Source organism: Arvicola amphibius, chromosome 5 (assembly GCF_903992535.2).
Source record: "Arvicola amphibius chromosome 5, mArvAmp1.2, whole genome shotgun sequence".
Lineage (NCBI taxonomy): Eukaryota > Metazoa > Chordata > Mammalia > Rodentia > Cricetidae > Arvicola > Arvicola amphibius.
Window position 1 is genome coordinate 54938119 of NC_052051.1, and position 24037 is coordinate 54962155.

The 24037-nt window shown below is 44.5% G+C and overlaps 1 protein-coding gene across 4 annotated transcripts in view; it reads right to left on the reverse strand.

Moving 5' to 3' along the window:
* Nucleotides 1–24037, reverse strand: part of Stard9 (StAR related lipid transfer domain containing 9) — an 88019-nt gene that overhangs the window by 28365 nt on the left and 35617 nt on the right. For all 4 annotated transcript variants that reach the window (XM_038331874.1, XM_038331873.1, XM_038331871.1 and 1 more), the window contains exons 7-20: nucleotides 22921–23033; nucleotides 19757–19826; nucleotides 16884–16956; nucleotides 16478–16545; nucleotides 14592–14689; nucleotides 14029–14238; nucleotides 13559–13656; nucleotides 11965–12042; nucleotides 11280–11351; nucleotides 8675–8854; nucleotides 3671–3722; nucleotides 3233–3370; nucleotides 2581–2666; nucleotides 2394–2497 (exon numbers count right to left, since the gene is read on the reverse strand). In XM_038331874.1, coding sequence (XP_038187802.1) covers nucleotides 2394–2497; nucleotides 2581–2666; nucleotides 3233–3370; nucleotides 3671–3722; nucleotides 8675–8854; nucleotides 11280–11351; nucleotides 11965–12042; nucleotides 13559–13656; nucleotides 14029–14238; nucleotides 14592–14689; nucleotides 16478–16545; nucleotides 16884–16956; nucleotides 19757–19826; nucleotides 22921–23033 — 1440 coding nt within the window. The remainder of the gene's footprint in view (nucleotides 1–2393; nucleotides 2498–2580; nucleotides 2667–3232; nucleotides 3371–3670; nucleotides 3723–8674; nucleotides 8855–11279; nucleotides 11352–11964; nucleotides 12043–13558; nucleotides 13657–14028; nucleotides 14239–14591; nucleotides 14690–16477; nucleotides 16546–16883; nucleotides 16957–19756; nucleotides 19827–22920; nucleotides 23034–24037) is intronic.

The window sequence follows — 24037 nt, forward strand, 5'->3', positions numbered from 1 at the left end:
CTCCAGGAATAAAAGAGGGACAGCAGCTTAGGAGAAGGGCAGCCCTGGAGCCAAGCTCAGGTAAGAGTAGAAGGAAAGACTGCCCACAAATCCAGACTGGGTCATGCATTTTCCTCGGTTAGTTCCACCCCCTGGCCCCTTTGCCCAATCACTAGCTTGGGAGCCATACCACCTAACAAGGGCTGTCACCAGATACTGGCTACAGTAGATGGATAGGCCCAGCACAACCTATAGGCCCTCAAGCTGGTGCTGAAAGGTAGGGGCAGTCCACGTGAGAGGCTCTGATTCTGAAGCCCTTCACTGTCCTCGGATAAAGAGCATCTACCTTCTTGGTGTTGATGAGAGATCATGTCAGTGCCCATGGAGCTGAGGATCCTAAAGATTTAAAAGGTAGGAGGAGACTACAGAGGGAGGACAGTGTGCTGTCTGAGACAAGAGGACAAGGAAGAAAGGAAAGCAGCTTTTCTGGAGCCTCACAGCCTTTTCTGGGGCCATGGGAGTGTGGGTATGCCCACTCCTCTTCTTTGTCCTTCTCACAGGGTCCCTGGAAGGGGATGGCCACACTCTTAATTTAGAGGTAAGGAAACGGTCAGAGAGTCAGTGACTGGCCTGAGATCACACAGCCTTTATGTGTCAGGGTCAGGTGTCAGTCTGTTTGCCCAATTCCAATGCACCTTTTCTTTTTTAAAAAAAAATATTTATTTATTTATTATGTATACAATATTCTGTCTGTGTGTATGCCTGAAGGCCAGAAGAGGACACCAGACCCCATTACAGATGGTTGTGAGCCACCATGTGGTTGCTGGGAATTGAACTCAGGACCTTTGGAGGAGCAGGTAATGCTCTTAACCTCTGAGCCATCTCTCCAGCCCCCCAATGCACCTTTTCTGTATCCAGAGCTCTTTAAGTTGCAGTGTTGTTCCTGATAAACACTGCACTTTGAGAAAAACCAGGTCTTCACTCTGTCTTCCTAACAGAAACCTTACCCCAAACAAAGTCTCCTTCATAGCTTCCCCACAGAACAGGAAATCCTCTCTGAGAAAACAAGAACTTTGGCCTTAGATCCTAATTTTTCTTGGCCTGGCTATCTTTGTCAGCTTTTCCAACTTGCCCTTCACTCCACAGGACCCCAAAACCTAGGATCACACTCCCTTAAACCTCTGCTGTAGCAAAGTTCAACCTGTGAGCACTCTGAGGGCGCACTGCTCACCCCGCCCCAGTCCAACAGCTCCCACAATCGTGTCTGACCCAAGACTGTCTTCATCTGCCACTGACTGTTCCTGACCAGAAGAACCTGCTGTGAATCCTGATTTGGAGGCGCTTGGTGTTCTTGCTAGTGATCTCACTGGTACCAAGTCCTCTGCTGAACTTTCCTACAGTTAGATATGATGGTGACGGTACAGGTCAGTCTAGCTAAAAGGAATAACAGAGCTTCCAGGGGCAAACCCAAGAAGGAGATTCTGTATAAGAAGGATAATAAACTAGAAAACCAGCTGCTGCCAGTTGCATATAAAACTAACTCAAGAGTTCAAAGTTTATCACAAAGCAGCTGAAGCAGGAGCAAGAACAAAATCTCAAGATGCTTTCTTATTGTCCTCGTAGGCCCTGCTCTCTCATATGCACAGCTATGCATTGTTGGTTATGAGAGAATAAAGAAGAGATTAATTTTTTAGAATCCAGAGGAAGCCATATAATCTGGAAGCTAACAGAAATATGTAGTATGAGCTCACGCACCGGGATTTAACGGGAACTGTGGGGAAGTGAGGTTTAGAGCAGTACTAAAGATGTCTGCTAACACTTCCCAGTTATATCTTGTCGGCAGGGGAGATGCATGTCTTTCAGAGAGGAGAGATGAAATACCAAGCAGGAAGCAAATGAAGGCCATGGCTACCTGAGTTACAAACTAGGCATTCAGTTCAGCATTTTCAGACTACTCATGGTGAGTTTTTCATTGCTGTAGCAGACACTTGAGAGAATAAATCTGAGAAAAATATTCATCTTAGCCCACTAGTTCAGAGGCCCCACACCTCCACAGCTTGGGCATGAGCATCACTGTGGGGGATGGTGCAGAGCGGCTCACCTCATGGTCAATGGGAGGTAAAGAGGGGAATGGAGGGGGATGTGGAGAACGATGCACCCCCAAGAATGCACCTCCAGTAACCTACTTCCTCCAGTTTTACCCTACCTTCCGAAGGTTCCAGAACCTCAAAGGGTATGCCACAACATGGAGCCTGCGGGGAACCTTTTATTTTCAAGCCATAATACTGGCTCAAGTCAATCCGGACCAGATGTGATCAGACCTTCATTGTTAACAAACCCTTCTCGGTTCCATTCCGTTATGGACTAAGAAGCAAAGCCAGGAGACTCCACTGGTACAAGCAGCAGATTCTCACCTCTCCTTCCAAAGGACAGGACAGAGACCCAGTCTTGAGGCAGTGACATCTCCGTCCAAGTCCAACCATTCCAAAGAGCAACTGCTGCCAAGAGCCTCTCCAACCTGGGATAAGGAAAAAGCAGTGAGCCCAATGGAGCATGCGGAAGCTTCCCTAACAGCCACTCAGAAATCGCAGCCAGGCTTACCTTAAGCCTGTTGTGCCGCAGCAAAGCAGCCTCAGCTGGGTGGTTAAACCGGAACTTCTGTGCTTTCCCCAGGGTGATGACAGCTCCTTTGACACACAGATAAGAGTTCAGCCCATGATTGTGCTCTGAGTACATACTGTGAGATAAACTAATGCCTACAACAAGGTGATAATTTTGCTAAATTGATATGTATTAATTATACATCTCGCAATTATAATCAGATAAACAGCAGGAGAAGTTTCAGGTAGCATAGTCAGAGAAACTTCACGAAGAGGCAGATTCTGAGTTCAGTTTCAGAGAATGGGATTTGAATGAATTAGTACTAGAGGCATACTGACACCAAGTCTTTATAGAACACTAAGAACTTCAAAAAACAAACAAACAAAAAACCAAACTTCACCCAATCCTGCCTTATGCTCCCATTATCTCAGATGGAGAAACTGAGTCTCAGATAAACAAGCACAAATTTCCACAAGTCATTCTCTACTCTTGGGTCCTAGAAGAAGGAGGATTGTATTAGGAAGTCTTCGGGTCTCGGTGCAGAGGTTGAGTAACACATGATTGAAGCCTGCTTTATTGAGCTCTGTGGGGTTCTGAGGTTGAAGATGTCCATCATTCATCCAGATATACACAGGGAGGTAGACAGTCCTACCTTGAGTCAGACGGCAGGAAGCAGTGACCTCTCGGCCATTGACTGTACAGCGTGCCCCTTGGGTAGGCCGGAGAATGACCACCCCACAAGTGCTAGTGATTGTGCAGTGGTCCCTCTCGATCCACTGGCCCTGAAGGACTAACGAGGTGTGGGGGAGAGGTAACCTGAGTGGGGAAACCATTCAGGAGAATGACTCTTCCAGTTTTTACAAGATCCAACCCAATAGCTGACAAGGAAAGAATACCCACCACCTGAAACCACCCAGAGCTCAAAGTCCCCCCCTCCAGATTAGATAAGCCTCCTCCTTCCTACTTCCAGACCCAAAAGCTAGCAGCAGAAAGAGAAGCAGACCCTTAACGCTTCAGAGACTCCTTTTCTCTCCAAGACCAGTAGTAAATTTTTCAGGCACAGATGTTGCCTGTGTGTCAGACTACCTACCTATGTCCTGTTCCTGGTCTGAATCCATCCTTCCTATTTTTGTTGTCCCCTCCTGTGGGGAGGAAAGAGAGAAGACATTTCACAAAGAATACACAGAGACACAGCCCTGCACTCAGAGCACAGTCCACACTCATGTAATCGGGTCTCCATGCCCATCTCAGTGTTGTCAGAACCATTCCCAACTTCAGTTTGGGCTGTCTTGCCTTCCATCCACTTGCTCTCAGTCCAGGACAGAGGGAAACTAACACTATAGGAGTACACAGCACTGACTATGTGCAAAGCCCAGCAAGTGCAGACAAACTCTGAAGTCAGGGAATAGATACAGCTACTGGTCAGAAATTCTCCAGTAAAAGGAAGGGACAGACATATACTTCATTCTCATAGCAGCTAAGGTTAGTGTGGCCTGAGTCTCTCAGGAGACTCAGAGACTTTCTATGAGACTTATGAATTGTTACCTTCTTGCTTTGCAGAGGAAGCGTAACAGATGCCAAATTCTATGAAGGGTAAAGCACAAATAGGGGAAGATGCCTCTAGAGTCAAAAGGAACTGGAAGAGAGTAGAAGAAAGCACAGGCAACCAGTGTTAATACAAGCAAACCACTGAATTAGTAGAAGACTAGGGCCTTCGGGCCCAGGATTATGACAAATCTACTATAGACCATACAATCTATTAAGGCAGAGATGCTAACTTGAAGGCCCATCGTCACCATTCTTAAGTAAACATTTCCTATGTTCCAGGTATTATGCTGAACATTTTGTAGACATCTTTTTTATTTGCTTGCTAGTTGTTGTTTAATTTTTAATGCTGTTTTTGTTGTTTTTTGAGACAGGGTCTCTCTGTGTGGTCCTGGCTGTCCTGGACCTCGCTCTGTAGAACAGGCTGGCCTCAAACTCACAAAGATCCACTTGTCTCTGCCTCCCAAGTGCTGGAATTAAAGGCATGCATCACTACCACCCAGCTTTTGCTTGCTTTTTGAGCCAATAACCACTGTGTATCTTGGGCTGGCCTTGAACTCTCACCTTCCTTCTTCAGCCTTCCAAGGATTGGGATCACTAGCATTTACAATTATGCTTGGCTTTACTTAATACTTTAACACTCCAAATGCTGGTATTACTATTTCTGTTTGTCTGTCTGTCTGTCTTGTTTTGTATTCCAAGACAGGGTTTCTCTGTGTGTAGCCCTGGCTCTTCTGGACTTCACTCTGTAGACCAGGCTGGCCTTGAACTCACAGAGATCCATCTGCCTGCCTCTGCCTCCCTGGTGCTGGGATTAAAGGCATGTGCCACCATTGCCCAGCTTACTGTATCTGTCTTATAGGCCAGAAATCTGAAGCTCATAAGGGAGTAAATTGCCTAGAAAACCCATTTGCTAAGTAAGTAGGAAAGCTGTGGCTACAGCTCAGGTCTCTGAACCCCTAGCCCATGTTTTTTTAGCCTCACCATAACACTACCCTAAGTGGAAGGTTTTCTAAGTGCCTGAAATCACCACTATGCCACACTTTCAGGAACAAGAACAGGGAGACCTTGTAGGTTCCCCAAGACAACATGTGAGAAGCAATGAAGTTCTGGTTTGCCCTATGCCCCTCTACCTCTCCTCCCTGAATACATGTCCATAGTTGCCAGCCTCTACCAACACGGCCCAGGGAGGAGTATGATGGCTGATCTTGGTTGTCGACTTGATTATATCTGGAAACAACCAAAACCCCAGCAGCTGGGCCCAGGGTTTTAGGATCCAGCCAAGGAAATTCTTTGAGGTGAGAAGACCCACCCTGTGGTGGTTTGAATGAGAATGGTACCCACATTATCATTTTGAATGCTGAGCCCCCAGTGAGTGGAACTGTGAGGGAAGGATTAAGAAGTACGGACTTGTCAGAGGAGGATAGCACTGGGTTTTGAGGTTTTATTTGTTTTGTTTTGTTTTTAAGTTTTTCGAGACAGGGTTTCTCTGTAGCTTTGGAGCCTGTCCTGGAACTAGCTCTTGTAGACCAGGCTGGCCTCGAACTCACAAAGATCCACCTGCCCCTGCCTCCCGAGTGGCGTGCTGGGATTAAAGGCATGCGCCACCACTGCCCGGCTGGCTGGGTTTTGAGGTTTTAAAAGCTCACACCAGGCCCAGTCTTTCTCAACTTTGCAACTTTTTTTTTTTTTTTTTTTTTTTTGTTTTTCGAGACAGGGTTTCTCTGCAGCTTTCTTTAGAGCCTGTCCTGGAACTAGCTCTTGTAGACCAGGCTGGCCTCGAACTCACAGAGATCCGCCTGCCTCTGCCTCCCGAGTGCTGGGATTAAAGGCGTGCGCCACCACCGCCCGGCTTCAACTTTGCAACTTTTAAATCAGATGTGAGCTCTCGGCTACTGCCCCAGTGCCATGCCTATCTGCCTGCCTGCTGCCTGATGGTCATGGACTAACCCTCTGAAAACATAAGGAAGCCCCCAATTAAATTATTTTTTTAATGAATTGCCTTGGTCATGGTGTCTCTCCAGAGCAACAGAATAATAACTAAGACACACTCTAAATCGGGGCCACACCTTCTGGTGTCAGCCTGTATCAAGGGACATGGAAAGAAGCTCCTTGGCTTTTTGCTTGCTTGTCCTCACTCCTGCTAGCAAGTTCATCTGCTCTGCTGCTAGGCATTCCTTCCCTGGTGTTAACACCTACTTCTTCAGGGTTACCATGGAGACTTAAGACCAGATGAGTCCCTGCGGATTCTTACTGGGAGGTTGCCACTGTTAGACCAGCTGGACTACTGCCTGTAAGTCACTATAATGAATTCCCCTCCACACTCCCATTTCATCAGTTTTATTTCTCTAAAGAACCTTAACTAATACAATAGGTTAAAATTCTTGTTAATTCAGGGACTCTTGGCAGTAGAGTACATTCCCCCCAAAAGGATAAGGGCCACATAATATCGTGAAACTGACAGAAAGGTGATGAGCTCTCAGATAACAAGCACTTCGTGGTCCTTTGTTTGCTGTTCTTTCACCTCTTTCTGCAGGCAGTTACTGACACAAAGGCACCACAAGGTACCAGCCCTCTCTGCTCTATCCACTTTTCCTGTCCCACCAAGAAGCTTTCCAAGGTGGCCCAAGAGAAAACTGCTGGCAGTGTATTACCAAGGGACTAGTTTCAGGTCTGTGACCAAGTGAGCAGCTAAATAAAAATGTAAAGACTCTTGGATCACTATTATTGTATAGTTATTTAAGCCACAATCAAAACAAATCATAAAAATAATATGGGGATGGGGCTGAAGAGATGGCTTAGTGATTAAGAGCACTGGCTGCTGTTTTTTGTTTTGTTTTGTTTTGTTTTCAGAGAACCTCAGTTTAACTCTTAGCACCCACGTGGTAGCTCACAACTGTTTACTCCCGTACCAGGTGATCCAATGTCCCCACATTGCCTCTGTGAGCATCAGGCACGCACAGAGGCTACACAGACATACACCCATAAAATAAGAAACACAAAACAAGAACAAAAAAGAATATGGGTCCATAAAGTACAGAAATGCCAGAACTAGAAATTAACTAAAATGGTGCTTCACTGGTCTACTGATGCACCAAGGAGCGGGGAGGCTCTGAGCTCACTAAATAGGAATTAACAACCCTGCCTCCAGGTCTAAGATTCAAATGTAGCCATTGCTCTTAACCCTCTGCTGCTACCACAAGCTTTCCCATCTCACATCTCACTTCCTCTCCTCACTCCAGATTCCATCAGTGATTCAGAAAAGTTCCACCCAGATGGTGACGTTTTAACAGATCTGGTCTCTCCTGATCCCTAATCTCTCCCTGTGGTTCTGAATGATGGGAAGATCTAATTTGTTTCTGGTATTTAGATGTGTTAAGGTAAATTAGGCAAGCACTTCTGCCTGAAGCACTTCACCGAGACAATGTATGTAAAATGCAAAACACACCAGAAAGTAAATGACTTGAGCTTTCCCTCTGAGATGCTCAGAGGGCTTCCCTATCCCGTGCACACCGAGGACCTTGGCTAACATCTTTCTGAATATCCCAGACAAACAGCCTGATTCCTCCAGAGATGGCAGCAACGCACATATCCCCTACTTTTATTTGTTCTTTTAAAATGTGTTCTGTGGACATTAATGAGAACAGAATTGACGCTTCTGTGAGTACAGGAATATTAGTCATGTGAGTTCTGCCATCCACAGGACTGTCCTCAAACAAAGATCATTTTTGAAGGGGATAGGCAGGTTGTCAACTCTTCAAATTATCCATTTGGATATGATGGCTGGCCAGGGCTCTTATTTGGAGAGCCTAGACTTTTACTTGACTTTTTCTAGATGAATGCTTATCATCACTCCCTAACCACCAGTTCCTTAGACCCTCCCTCAAGTGTTCCGCTTCCTCTGTCTTTCTCCCCTCTTCTTCTCTAGTAAGTGCTGTGGTGGAGATGGGGGGGGGGGTGGAGGGGAGGCATTTTTTCTTATTGAATAAAAGACAGTGTGAGAAGAAAACGTTCTAGTCTCTTTAATTTGCCCATGTTTAAGCAACCTGTATTTGTTGTTTAGAAGTTCTGACATTGTCTTCTTCAGAAATAAACTGGCCTCAGACTCAAAGGAGCTTCCTGGGTCACCTTCTTGAGCAGCAGGGACTGCAGGCACATGGCACTCTTCTCAGCTTATACTAATTATATTTCTGACGTTAGGATTCTGCTCTCCTTATTGCACTCCTGTGCTCCAGGAAGCCAGAAAAGCAATGTAAGAGGTTCCATTTTCTTACCTTAACTTGAAGAAATTCAGGCACAGAAATAAAAGTTACAGGAAAGCATTGGCAGCAGTTAAAAACAAATAATCATTCTGATCTCTGGCTTCCTCTAGCCATTTACACAAACCCAAACAAACTCCACCTTGTGGCTGGATCAGATTCCTGAGCACAAGTCCCAAGGCAGCTCTGAGCCCTTGGTTTGATCCCTAAGAACATGGCTATGACGTCAGTTTTCCTCCCTTCGCTTTGGGCCAGTGCTCAGGAAGGGGGCGCTGCACCAGCCTCCTCACCTTGAGGTGATAAAGCACGACACCTGTGCTGAGCACGTCGTCTTCCAAAGCCATCAGGTGTGGCAGGCTGGAGTCGATGACCACCCGAGCCCTCCTCCTGTTGATGTCCACACGGTAATGCTCCATGATTGCCTGCCAGTCATTCCACTTCTGTGCCCACTCTCGGGCCAGCTGATCCATCTGGAGAGGTACAAGAGATGACAGACTCCCTGTGTAGGGAGCAGACTACAGTCCACTCTCACCTGTTGCCCAGTCTTTCATTCCTCATGATCCCTAGAGAGGCCCCTGTACCTTCTCATCTGTGAGTGCTTCGTGTGTTTTAAGCTTTCTTCAATAAGCAAGTATTACTTTCATAAACAGAAGCTCCTTCAATAAATGCTTACATTTTTCTTCAATGAGCATACATTTTTCTTTTAACTAGAAAAAAATGAATGTGTCATGGTTTGGACATGAAATGCCTCACAGGCTCCTGTTTTAAAGGATGGTCCCCAGCTGGTGTCATTGTTTTGGGAGGTGATGGAAACTTAGTAGGTGGGACCTAATTGGAGGAAGTAGGTCACAGGAAGTATGCCTTGGAAAGATGTAGCATATCCCTGGCTCCTTCCTGCCTCCCTTCCCATGTCCCAACTGCCATGAAGTAATTACTTTGTTGTATTACGTTCCCTTACCACAGGCCTGCAGCATTGGGCCAGCAACTATGGATCATGGAAACCTATAATCTGTGAAAACTCAAAGCCTGTATGTGATTGGATGTGTGCACTTCTTCCATTCCATTGTTAAGTCATGTGTTCTGTGTGTGCAAGTGTACGCACAGGTGTGACTACATGCAGAAGCCAGAGAGGTCACAGGGTAATCCTATTCTACCTGGCTTTTTACATAGGTTCTGTGGAACTGAACTCAGGTCCTCATGTTTGTACAGCAAGATTACTTACCCACTGATCAATGCCCTCAGCCCCAAACTAACCTTTCTTCCTCTCACGTAGCTCTAACTCACAGCAACAGAAACTTAACACAAAATGTTATTTCAATTGATGCTTCTCAGACATCAATACTTACTTACAATTACCCTTTCTGCACTGTTTTTCTTTTTGATTTTTTGAGACAGTGTTCTCTGTGTTGCCCTGGCTGTCCTGAAACTCATTCTGTAGACCAGGCTCGACTTGAACACAGAGATCCACTTGCCTCTGCCTCAAGTGTTGGGAACAAAGATGGGTGCCACTGCCCATCTCTGCTTCTTATTTTTATGTGCTCCGTTTTTAGTATTCCTCTTCTGACCTAACATTTCTTCCCATATATGTAGCACCTTGAGTTACAACAAGTCTGCACCTGGCTCAAAGGTACACAAAGCACTGAGAGGAATCCTCCCAGGCTGTATGGAACTTGACTGAAGACATGTAATAATAAATTCGCAGCAATAAATGATAAAGTACTGAATAATTATTAAATGCCAGGAACACAAGGTTTCATTTCTTTTTTTCTGCTCATATTCAGACTCTTTCACCCTGTCCTGTCCCTCTCCACTCTTGTGGGTCCCTCAGAGTTTTAAAAGTAAATGCATCAAAGCTCAGAGTCCTTAGGTTAAGGACTGAGGAACATGAGGGAGCCATGTTAAATTCAAGGTCTTTGATACCTTTTGCTAGAAACTGAAATGTGTGCAGAAGACTTATCCTGGGAATAAAAGAACTAAGAACACTCAGAAAAAAAATAGATTTAGGAAAGTAATTTTCTCATAAGGGAAATACTTAGGAAAATACGTAAAATTCAGATACAAGTATTTAAAATACTCTAGCAAAATTATTTAAATTTTTCATTAATAGCTTTCACCTTCTGTTCACAACTGTCCTTGATGAACAGTCTTCCCTGCAGCACATGCGTGCACACGGTCACTCCCATTCCACAGCTTTGCTTATGTCATCTCCCCCTCACGCAAGGTGCCCAGCTCCCTCTCTATCAGTCTTTCAAAGTATAGCTCAGACCTATCCTCTGCCTTCCAGCATAGGACAGCTGCTCCAGAAATGGCAGGTATAATGATTTCTTCCTTATTAGACACCTCATGAAGCACAGCAACCTGTGTATCCAAGTGGCCTGCGACCACCTGAGCAAAGACTCTTGTATCCCTTGAACCTTCACACGAAGTGCTCAATCTGTTATCTAGTTATCTGACTAGAAAATTTACTAGATTTGCTGATTAGAAAATCATTTTTTTTCAGCTGGGCAGTGGTGGTGCACGCCTTTAATCCCAGCACTCGGAGGCAGAGGCAGGCAGATCTCTGTGAGTTCGAGGCCAACATGTTCTACAGAGCTAGTTCCAGGACAGGCTCTAAAGCTACAGAGAACCCTGTCTCAAAAAAAGAAAAAGAAGGAACTTTTCTAGGCTACTCACACTATCCAAAAGAAGCTGTCATGAACCTAAGATAAATACAAAGAAAGCCATTTACCATCAACTAACTCAAGCCTCAATGGGAAGAAAAATGATCTCTGAACTAGACAGATCCTGTCTGTCCCACCAAGGGGAGTACACCTAGATGAGGAATACCTGCAGAGATCAAACTTATTTCCAGGATACTGGAAAGTTCAACTGGGTCCACTCAACAAACACACCCACCTTCAGATCATTCCGGAGGACCACCTCCTTCAGGCTTTCATCTAGTTCATCATTTAGTGAGCGGATGTTCCTCTGCACAGAGAAGGTGGGGGGTCAGTTCTGATGTTTTCTTGGTATCAAGTACAAATAAGTTCCATCAATACACTTGAGAAGGATAAAGTATAGATAAAAGTATAGACTTCACCAAAATCAGAAATAAGTCAGGAGCATTTAGTATTTGGGCTCATATGAATACAAAGGAGGAGAATTAAAATAAATTTTTCTCTAGGACCCAATTCCCCATATCTGTCTTCACAGAGAGCAATGCCAGTAAGGCCAATGTTATCTAGACATGAGATGATACAAGGAGAAGGCATCCAGCTCATCTGAAGCTGCACAGAGAAATCAGGAAATCCTTCTGCCTTTGTCCCATCCCTGCCAACTGAAAACATGAAGAGAGGGCTCAGACGGTGGAAGCACTTGTTCTGCAAGCCCAGCTACCTGAATAAGAACCCAGAGCCCAACATGGACGGAGAGAACCAACCTGAAAAGTTGTCCTCTGACCTCTACATGCATGTGTGCACCCGTGGTCGCACAAACACACAACAACATAAAACTTGAACACACGGAGTATGACAAGCCCCGGGTGTTCAGGGGACTAGACCATCCATCATTAGAATATGGAAGAGTATTGGCTGCCACATACCAGTTCAAAGTTCAGCAGCATGGCTTTCAGCCTATCAATCTCCTCCCTGAGTTCTCGGATGAGCTTCACACTAGCATCCTGAAACAAAGAGAACTCAGTCACCACTGGCTCATACTAGGTCCCAAACTGCTGTGAAGTGCTAGTTGGAGAAGTGTTATTCTTTGGGAGTGACTTCTCAAAGTATAATCCCAGGACCCACAGCATCAGCTTCATCCAAGAACTTGTAATAAATGCAAACTCTGGTCCTACCCCAGAAAGCAATTCTTGAGGGTTAGGGCTCAACCATGTCTCACAAACTAGTCAGGTGTTTCTTTTGCATATGAGCTTTGAAAATCATCACCTTAGAGCACACCAAGGAAGCTCATAAATGCTAATCCTCCTGTATGATGACTAAATCTGATATATGCCTAATCATACTGCCTTCAAAAACAGCCCCTATGTGCTTTAGGTATGTCTGTTCCCCAGCTGTGTCCCCTGCCCTGAAACTTTTCACTGAATCTCCAAGAGGTAAGAAACATTTGCAATGTTCCTATCATTACTCAGTTTTCAAAACAACAATTTCTTCCTACTCCCAGTTTAATCCAAAAGAGAAGTCAACTGCAATTTATTTAATAAAACTCAGGCACAATTATCACTATCAATTAAAAATAAAAACATCTCACAGAAGCTTCCAAATGACCTTTCTTAGAGTGACAGTCATTCACTAGGGCTCTTAAGAGGAATGGCTGTAAAGAAATGACTGAAGGAAGTTATTTACAAAATTATTTGTTGATAACAGTAGAGAGATCAGTGAAAGGCAGGGACTACGTTGGGAGAAAAGAGCATCATTTGCAGAATACAAGTCTGGATGAAAACGATGCTCATTGGTGTTTTGTCAACTTGACACAAGCCGTCACCTGGTAAACTGGAACTATCAGCCTGCCTTATAGGTAATCCTGTGGAGTGTTTTCTTGCTTTTATGACTGATGGGGAAGGTCAAGCTGACTGTAGACAGCCACTTCTAGGTAGTTGGTCCTAGGCTGTATAAAAAAAATCAAGGTGAATGAGCCATGGAGGAGAAGCCAGCAGGCAGAGTTGCTCCAAGTTCCTGTCTCAGCTTCCCGAGATGATGGACTGTTATCTGTATGCTGTGGATAACCCTTTGGTGGAGTTCTGAAAAAGACATGCCCCATAAGTCATAGACATTTGAATATTTGGTCCCTAGTTGATGGCTGTTTGGGGAGGACTAGGAGGTTTGGCCTTGCTAGAAGAAATAGGTCACTGTGAGTGGGTTTTGAGGTTTCAGTGCCGTTTCTAGCTAGCTCTCTCTGCCTCCTGCATGAGATTGAGATGTAAGCTCTACATCTACTCCACCATCATGAACGCTAACCCTCTGGGATCATAAGCCCCAAATAAACCCTTCCTTCTGTAAGTTGCCTTGGTCATGGTGTTGACCACAGTGACAGGTGAGTGACAGATGCACCTTTTCTCCCAGGTTGCTCTTCTTCAATGTTTTACTACAACAGAAACGCTAACTATGACAAATAAGAAGCAGAGAAAACAATAAGGAGAACTTCAAACTGTGTCAGACAATGACGTCCCATGAAAGCCTTACCTCATTCACCTGTGGCCTGTTGATGATGTTTTTGGCGTTGGATGCATATCTCAGCGTACTCATGGTCTCGCTGTAGCTGGTGTGTGCAGGGGACACAGCTGAGGCAGAAGGACAGAGCTGAGATATACACTGATAGGCCCTTCCATCCCAGCTCTTATTTCTTCTTTTTTTTCTTTTTATTTGGTTTTTAGAGACAGGATTTCTCTGTGTAACAGCCCTGTCTGTCCTGGAACTAGCTCTTGTAAACCAGGCTGACCTCTAACTCACAGAGATCCGCCTGCCTCTGCCTCTCTAGTGCTGGGATTAAAGACGTGCACCATCACTGCCTGGCTCAGCTCTTTCTTCTTGTCTTACTGCTAATGTCTTCACTGTGTGAGACACTCTTGAGAGACTGAGGAACGTTAGGGGTCAGTACATTTTCTAGGCCCAAAACTAGCTCCAAACAGAAGCAGCTCCAGCATCCCACTTACTGGCAACCATGATGGTTCTGGAGTTGCCTCCAAGGCTTTCCTTCAGTAGCCATGTCAGTACAGAGTCCCGGTATGGGATGTAAGACTGCCTCTTCCCAGAAGCCCCTCCACTGCTGGTCCCAGACGTAGTGCTAGGAATCCCACTGTCAACCCCGCTGCTGGCTGTACTGCTGAGGCTCTGGCAGCTGCTGAATACTTGGGAGTTCTGGGCTTGACAGATAAAAAAAAAGCAGAATACAGAAGGAATTATAATTCATAATATAATTATAATACAAAACGACTGCAGAATTTAGAGCAAGTATAATACTTTTCTGCATGTGACAGAAGGCTTTAAGTTTGAGTTTACATCGGACTTTGGACTCAGGATATGAACTGTTTCAACATGATTCTAGAATGATGGTCACTTGCATTCTAAAACCACCAGGTTTTCATGCTCAAGCCAAAAAGTGACCTTATCAAAAAATAATCTTGTGTTACCCTATTATGACAAGATGAAAATACTATTGAGTTATCCCAAATTCTCCCTCCCCACTCCAATTACCCCAAGTCCATCAGTAAAATACCTAAAGTGGAGATGACAATTCCCAGAGTCACAAGGGACTTGTTGATATTGGCACCTTCAGTAATCCGGTCCTTGCAGTAACTGGGATCTGCTCTCTCACTAAAACAGACCAATAAAAGTAAAAATGATAGCAAACAGGACATTATCCTACAATGTTTTGGGTGCATCATTTTGTAATAGACCCATAGAATCAGTTTCCCTATGTAACTCTTTCCTGTGTCATTATCCTCAAAACTTTTCTTCTTTTTGGATGTAAGCAGAAGTAGATCCAGCATACCACTTCCTGGCAACTACGATGGTCTGTAGTTGCCTCCGAGGCTCTCCTTTAGAAGTCAGGTCAGCAGAGTCCTGGTTCGGGACGTAAGACCATTAGACTACCTGCCTCCACACAGGCCCCCTCTGGAAATCTTGCTAGTCATTTTTTTAGGGGGAACTGCCAGAGCACCTGAGGCCAAACAATGCCCATCTATAGTACTGATGATATCAGTCTCTCACAGGTAAAGATGCGCATCTATCTACGGTACTGATGATAGTCTCTCACAGGTAAAGACTTGGTTTAAATTCACATTTTGATGGTTTAATGATAATATCTGTGCATAAACTGTCTCAAAATTCTACCCCTCTTTTTAGTTTTTTTTAAACAGGGTCTCATTATTTAACGCAAACTAGCCAGGAACTCACAGATATCAACCTGACTCTGCTTCCTGGGTGCTGGGATTAAAGATAAGTAACCATCATGCCAATCTCAAAAATCCATTCTTAGAGTAATGAAAAGCAGTAAAAAATTTCCCCATTTGATTAAGCTGATATGCTTTCAGACAGGATTTAGCTTCCTCAGCCCCTCACCCCATTGCTGTGCTAGGGCTAAACCCTGGCCTTAGTGCATATAAGGGAAGTGCACTCTACCACTGAATGCCCTCAGTGCCTACCACACCTTCATGCTTGGTTCTTAACAGAGTGCTGTTAGTTACTGTTTCTTTTGAAATTCTAAATTGAGAAAATTTGCCTTATGTTATCATATACTTTCTTATGACATTATCCTCAAATTTTTCTTCTTCCTGAATACATATTTAGCCACAATATAAACACAGTATGAATATTTACTTCTAATAACTTAAAACACAGTAGCTTTTAAAAAAATTCGCCATGTGGTGGTGGCACACGCCTTTAATCCCAGCACTCGAGAGGCAGATGCAGGTGGATCTCTGTGAGTTTGAGGTCAGCCTGGTCTATAGAGTGAGTTCCAGGACAGCCAGGGCTGTTTCACAGAGAAACCTTGTCTTGAGAAAAAAAAGGCAGAAAAAAAAGTAAAGTAGTATATATAGCTACATATAATTGATATTAAATCAATGGAAAAAGTGTATTAATTCAATTTACTTCATAGGACAGTTGTTTCTAATTCAGGCTGCACACTGAGATCAGTGTAAACACAAGTCTTTTCCTCCCCCACACAATCACCTCATTATTCTGATACGAGACGTGGACATCAGGAGGTGTTTTCTGTCAAAAAGACAGGACTTCTCTGTGCAGGCCTGGCTGTCCTGCTACTCGCTCTGTAGACCAGGCTAGCTCCTAGCTCAGAGATCCACCTGCCTCTGCCTTTCAAGTGCTGGGATTAAAGGCATGTGACACCACCACCTGGTGTGCTTGGGGAGTTTTAAAAGGTCCCAACAGGCAGTTCAGACTAAGAACCTAGGATATGGAGTAATTTCCCAGTTTCTTACTTTCAAGCTAGCATTTAAGAATGCCTTCTTTTGTAATCTCAGGATGATTAAAACATTCAAACAAGGCAAACCCCAGGATCATGCCTATCTCACATAAGGTGGTCAAGGAGCAGGTCACTGTCAAGGGAGCAATAATTCTCCCTGGCTTTGAAATCCCAATTACCTGCCTGCTAGGTCCACAAGGTTGATCTTGCTGGCAGTTTCTGAGGGGAGGTTGTTCTGTAGCATTGCCTAAAACAAAGACCGGTTCAAGTTTTCATTCAGAATGATCTGCATTCCCCCCCCCCCCCAGTCCCGGGATACTGTCCTAACCGTGTGCCATGTTCCACATCAGACGAGCACGCACTGTCTGATAGGGCATCACTTCACTGAAATCACCAGACCCATAACTGAACTAATAAGTGTGGACATATTCTGAACCGTTATGAGCAAAAGATAAGCAGAAGACACTGAAGAAGTCAGTTGTATTAGAGAACATGTAAGTATAAAGACAGGAGGAAAGAAAGTAAGGAATACAAGAAAGTAATCACGAGGCATAAGAAAGAAATCGGTAAGAAGGAACAACCCACCTGTGCGTAGTGGATAGTGAAAATGGCATGAGATCTGCTGCTGGCCTCATGGACATGGGTGGCTGCTGTGATCCTGTGTATACAAGGCATGACAGTTAGTACAAGGACTGTTTAAGCATGGTGGACCTAAGGGACCCATGTGAACATAAGAAATGTTAGGACTGAAGTTAGTAAGATGGTTTAATGACTGAAAGCACCTGCCGCCAAGTCTGACAACCTGATTTCAATCCCTAGAACCTACATGGCAGCTCACAGCCATCTGTAACTGCAGGCCTAGGGATCAGACACCCTCTTCTGGCCTCTGTGGGCACAGCACACATGTAGTGCACATACATTCCAGCAAAACAATCACACATATGAAAATGAATACATTTAAAAAAGAAATTCAAGTAGTCCAAAGAAGGCAGAAGCAGCACTCTAGGTGCTGTTACTGACAATAAAAGAGAGAGTTGTGTCACCCTAGCTAACATTAAAACAGTTTTGAGCTCTAAAGCTACAGAGAAACCCTGTCTCGAAAAACCAAAAAACAGTTTTTAAATTATAAAAGCAAAAATCCAGAATGTGGTGGTTTGAAAGAAAATGGCCTCTAAAAAGAGTGGCATTATTAGAGGCCTTACTGGAGGAAGTCTGTCACTGTGGGGGCAGGCTTTGAGGTCTCTTTTGCTCGTTTCCCTCCGTGTGATTTTCAGGTAACTTCCTGTTGCCTACAAAATGTAGCACTCTCAGCTACTCCAGCATTACGTACCCCCATGCTCCCCATCGTGATGACAATGGGCTGACCCTCTGAGACTGTAAGCCGCCCCAATTGAATGCTTTCCTTAGAAGAGTTGCCATAGTCGTGATGTCTCCACAGCAAGAGAAACCCTGACCGAGACAAAGACTTAAAGTGAGAACACTTGGGTGCCGTCCACCTGGTACAGTACTCCACAGGCAGACCCACTGAAAACGAGTGACCTGTACTCACACCTGAAATCCCAGCACCTGCGAGATGAAAGCAGCAGGATTTCTGAATTTGAGACCAGTCTTGACAGACCTTGTATCATTAAGAAACAAGGCTGGCGAGATGGCTCGGTGAGTGACGAGAGCTTGGACCACCAGCACTGGTGTGCAAAGCTAGGCATGGTGGCACATGTCTGTAACCCAGTGCTGGGACGGAGAGGCAGGAAGATCCCAGAGTGCTTGCTAGGCAACAGGTCTACCCAGTCAGTGAGCTCCAGATTTGGTGAGAGACCCTGACTTAAAACTAAGGTGGACAGCAGTAGAGAAAGACATTTACTTCTATATATACACATACATGAATACATAAATTAGTAAACAAATACATACTTAAAAAACCAACAACCACACACATAGAGAAAAAAAGACAAGTGTGGTGTAAATGTGCTTCAAGAAGCCTCACAGAGAGCTAATAAAGCAGAAAGCATTTCATCCAGCAGCATCAAAAAGCCTTTGGAGCTGAGATCTTGAATTGCACTGATGCCCTGTTTAAATGAGCTCACTCTTAGAAACCCATCCCAGTGTTAATCCCAAAAATCGTTGAGTCTCCCCTTTATCTAAATCTAGGTCAATGATCCTTCTATTTAGAACTATCTTACACTATTTCACTGTCTTCTCTAGGGACTAGAAAAAGGCTAAAAATCTAGTCGGGCAGCGGTGGTGCACGCCTTTAATCCTAGCACTCGGAAGGCAGAGGCAGGTGGATCTCTGTGAGTTCAAGGCCAGCCTGGTCTACAGAGCTAGTTCCAGGGCAGGCTCCAAAGCTACAGAGAAATCCTGTCTCGAGAAATTTGAAAAAAAAAAAAAAAAAAAAAAAAAAAAAAAAAAAAAAAAAAAAAAAAAAAAAAAAAAAGAAAAGGGCTAAAAATCTAAGAGGTGTTCCTATAACTCAAGGATGCAGAAAGTTAGGCAAATCTAACTCATATCTATTTTATTTGTTGGCACTGTGAATTAAACCTAGGGCTTGTGGTTTCAACCCTTCTACCTCAGAGTTACATTCCAGCTCCTGTTCCCTCATAACAGCTCAGGCTGGCCTCAAAGTATGTAGCTGAGAATGGCTTTGATGCTCCTGCTTCCGTCTGAGTGTTATGATTACAGCTGTGCATTATCACACATGGCTTTTACAGTGCTAGGGGTCATACCCAGGCAAATGCTATACCAACAGAACTATATCCTCAGTTCCTCAAACCCCTTTTATTAACTTTTTCAAAAAATTTTTAGATTTACTTATTATGTTCTCAGCTACATGAAGCATTATCATAGTGTACAGCAGGTTCTGGGGCACCGTCTCAGCTAAGTTTCCAAGGCTGTGAAGAGACAACATGAACACAGCAACTCTCATAAAGAAGACATTTAATGGAGTTGGCTCGCTTACAGTTTCAGAGGTTTAGTCCACTGTGATCATGAAGAGGAGCATGGCAGTGTGCAAGCAGACATGGTGCTGGAGCTGAGAGCCCTACATCTCGACTCAGAGGCAACAGATGTCCACTGACTGTCACATTAAGCTAAGCTTGAGAAAAAGACTTCAAAGTCCACTCCTACAGTGACACAATTCCAACAGGTGTGGCCCATTCCACCTGGAGGTCTGGATTAAAGGCATGTGTCACCCAGCCTCCTCCAACAAGGCCACACCTCCTAACAGTGTCACTCCCTGAGTTTATGGAGGCCTGAATACATTCAAACTACCACAGGAACTTAAGTTACTCTTCCTAGTTTCATATGCCTGTAGCCTTACACTGCAGAAAGCTAGAAGAAAAGTTTCATGAATCATTTTATGCTGTATTCATCTTTGCCAAAGTCAAGACGATGGTACTGCCCTATAGTATTATGTCCAGAACAAACTCCTTTGTAGACCCCCCACAACAAACCTGGTTTACCTGTTTGCTATCCCCTCCTCCAGGAGCTGTATAACTTGCTGGTAGTTGGTAACAACATGCTGAGATAGACCTGTCAAAGTTATGAGAGGAGAAAAGAAATCAAGTGAAACTTCTGGTAAACTAACCATTTCTTGTAGGTTTTTGTCATTCTTTTTATTCACCTTCTCTCCCATGTGAGCTGGAATCAGGCCCAGCACAGTGCACATGTGGAGTCAAAGGACGATTCACAGGAGCTACTTCTCTCCTCCACCATGCCATGGAGGCCCAGGAATGACACGGACCCTAGACCCAGTCAGTCATCCCACCGGCTCTAAAGTTTTATTACCCCCCTCCCCTCTCTGTCTGTCTGTCTATCTGTCTCTGTCTCTCTTTGGCTTTTGGTTTTTGAGAAAGAGTTTCCAAAAACAGCCCTAGCTGTACAACAGCCTTAGCTGTCCTAGAACTTGCTTTGTAGACCCGCCTGCTCCTGCCTCCTATTGCTGGACTAAAGCTGTGCCCAAGCACACTTTCATTTATCATTCTTATATCACTTCATAAGCTAGAATGGAACAAACTAATAAATCTGTATTGAAACCTCTCATCAGGTGGTGTGATGGGTTCTAGAAAGGCCAGCGTATTTTCCAAAAGGATTAGTTTAGAATTCACGTAGTGGCCCCACAAACCACAAAAAAAATTCCTCATAGCTTTACTATGGAAGTTATAAGAAATCTCCTCCTCCTAACTTATTATTTATTGTTGACCCTCACAAAATTCCAGACAGGAAGATGATATTTTATCCACAAGCTGGCAGACTCAGTTTGGCATACAAAACATCTCTCTCCTTTTACAGTTTACAATATGAAAGTACACTGTACACTGTACAACACATGACAATCAAATGCCACAGACGTCGAGGCCAAACGGAAATGCTGAGCAAACTAGAGCAGCAGGGAGGGTGGGCTCTGAGGACGCAGCCATTGCAGAACGGGAAGGCGTGAGACAAGTGGAAGGGTCCTGAGAACGGGAAGAAAACCTTTATGGGAAATGTGTGCTAGAGAGGAGCCTCTGCAGACCAGCAGAGACTTAGGAACAAGACAATGCCATGGGTCTATTGCCTACTGCTTAACAGATGTCTAAAAAGACTGACAAAGTCATCTGAATAGTGACTGGATTGCAGCAGGGTGGCTACAATCGATTTTATTAGCAACTTTCCAGGAGTGAAGACAAGGATTGTATCCCACAACAAACCCGATTGCCCCCTCCAATTTTTCTTACTTTTTCAAACAGGATCTTGCTCTACCCAGGTTGTTCTTTAACTCAGGACGATCCCCTTGCCTCAGTCTCCTGAGTGCAGGGATTATAGACATGATGCCTGCTTAGACATTCACTCACAGGAAGAACCCAAAGGTCTACAAGCTTCAGTCTCACTCCTTCAGCTGGAACTTCACTTCCTTCCTAATCCCCCATGTTCATAGGAACTTAGTATAAAAAAGAGAGATGCCAGTTCCTAAGAACAGGTTTACGAATACTGTCTTAGCAAACCAAGCATACATGTAGACCTGGGAATATAAATGGAAGATATCCAGGAAATATGGAGACACTGGAATTACCATGCAGATTTTAAAGTCACTCTGCCTGGTATTTTCAAGGACTTAACAGACAAGATAGTACACTTCCAGAGGAAACTGGGAAAGAATCAAGTGGAGGTGTGCTGAGCTTTCCTTCCTATTTCTGGAGAGGAGGGAGGGGAGAGAGAAAAACAGGAGGAAAAGGAGGGAGAGGGGCAAGGAACAGTTTGAAATGTGGGATATGTAACACAGATATATCCATTTGACAGTACTGCTTTATATGGAAAAGGAAATCAAGAGGGAATTTTTATTACTATTTCCAGGCTGCCATGGGGAAGAAACACTTGGTAGCAGTATCAATGAATGCCGCTGGCCATCTACTAGCCATGCCCGTTCAGAAGAGCTCTTATGTTTCTCTCCTTACCAGGATTTAAGCTAGCACTTACAGCTTATGAGTGTTTTCAAAGTGTGACAGGCCCTAGTCCTTAGCACAACTGACGCCATGTTAGAGACATTCAGGTACCTTGAGAACAAAGACCAGTCATTCCAAGTCTATAGTTCCAGTAAAGTCACTAAACAACTATGCTTGCTTCTTGGCTTTGTAGTTCCTCTTCAGGCTGACTGTTCTTGCTCAGGTGTGTCAACCCAAGATGTATTTGTGTGTGTGTGTGTGTGTGTGTGTGTGTTTAAAAGCTTACCCTGAGAAAGGTTCAGGACTGCACTTGGGTCCTGAATATCTAGTGTAGCCGCCTCCTGGCTAATTCAAGACTTTCTATTGGCTTGAACCTATGCCCAAGTGGTCTTCTCTAGTAGCTACCTCACAGCAAAAGGGCACAATCTTCCTCTTTGAAAGAGAATACTGGCCAGGGGGTGGGGTGAGTGGGTGGATTGGAGGGAGATAGTGGTGCACACCTGTAATCCCAGCACTTAGGGAGCAGAGGCAGGTAGATCTCTGAGTTCAAGGGCAGCCTGGTCTACAGAGTGAGTTCCAGGTCAGCCAAGACAGGCAGGCCTACACAGAGGAACCCTGACTGGGAGAGGGGAAGAAAGAAAAGACCCCTGGAAGATGGGAGATGTAGGCAACCAAACCTCTGTGTGTGTCAAGGGAAGCTTTTCTGACAGGTACCAACTGACACTAAGTCTGAAGGGCTCACAGAACCCAGTCCTGGGAAGATAAGCAGAGTGAGGAGAGGTACGTCTTATAGGGAGAACAGCAAACTAAAGCCCCCTAAGTCCCTTGGTATTTTTGTGTAGCCCTGGTTTCTTGGCTGTCCTGGAAGTCACTCTGTAGACCAGGCTGGCCCCAAACTTACAGAGGTCTGCCTCTGCCCCCAAATGTTGGGATTAAAAGTATATAGCAAGGCTGGAGAGATGGCTAAGTACTTCTTTATAATCCTTTATTACAATGTGTAATTGTTTGTCTTATGACACTTCCACAAGATTTTAAGCTTGGCTGGGAAGGCAGAGCCATGTCACATCAGCTTATCAGCATACATCCAGTGTCCAGCACAGTAAGCAGCACACAGAAACCAATCATTGCACAGGCTGAGTGAGTTATGAATATTAGAACTTCTACACCTCAGTAGGCTCTCCAATTTCCAGGGAATAGGAGCTCACCTTGGACATAGGGTCCCATCTCTGGGTGCTCCCTGACCCTCAAGCTATAGGACTTATTTTGACTGGATTGCTTCAAAAGATCTCTCACCCGTTCATTGTAGATTTCCAGGAAGCTAGAGACACAGAGAAAAAGGGAAGACAGTTAGACTGTGAAGGAAGAAGGAAAAACAATGAGTTGATCCTGGATTCCTGTTCTGGCTCTGATAAACTTAAGACCTCAATCAAACCAGGGTCTCCCTTATGTGTCTTTCTACAAGTGCAAAGCAAGATTCTGACCACTGGCTACCACTATTTCCCCATTTCTAACATCAGTGCCAATTTGAGCTTCACTTTCAACAGGCTATTTTAACGTAGTCTGAATGGCTTTCAAATGTGATCCTTCTGTTGTTCTGGGTTTTGTTTGTTTTATAATATTTGTATGGGGGAATGCATATGTGAGTGCTGGTGCTCTCAGAGGCCAGAACGAGTCCATCCCCTAGACTAGATTATGAACCACCAGACACGAATGCTGAAAATCAAGCTTCGCTTCTCTGCAGAAGCAGTATGCACTTGTGATTTGAATGAGAAATTTCCCCCATAGAATCAGACATTTAAATACTTGGTCCCTAGTTTTGGTGGCACTATTTGAGGGAGGTATAGATGGTGGTTGTGGTTTGAATGAGAATGGCCCCCATACACCATGGGCTCATATATTTGAAGGCTTCATCCTTAGTTGGTTGAACTGTTTCTGAAGCATTATGAGGTGGAAAAGTGTCAGTTGGGGGAAGCTGTGAGGTTTCAAAAGCGCACACTAGCCATTCCTGGTTAGCCCTCTCTGTCTAATGCTTGTGGATCAAGATGTAAGCTCTCAAGTATTCCTCTCACCATGTTCCCTGCCATGGTGGTCATAACCTCGAACCCCCTAGTACCATGGATGTCACATTAAATGCTTCCTTTTGTAGTGACCTCGGTCATAATGTCCTCTTGCAGCAATTAAAAAGTAACTAAGACAGTGAGCAGAACAGCCTTAGTGGAAGAAGTGTGTCACTGGGGGAAGGCTTTGAGATTAAAATCCTCCTGAAATTCCCCATTAGTTCTCTCAGCTTCATGATTATGGTTTAAGATATGAGCTCTCAGC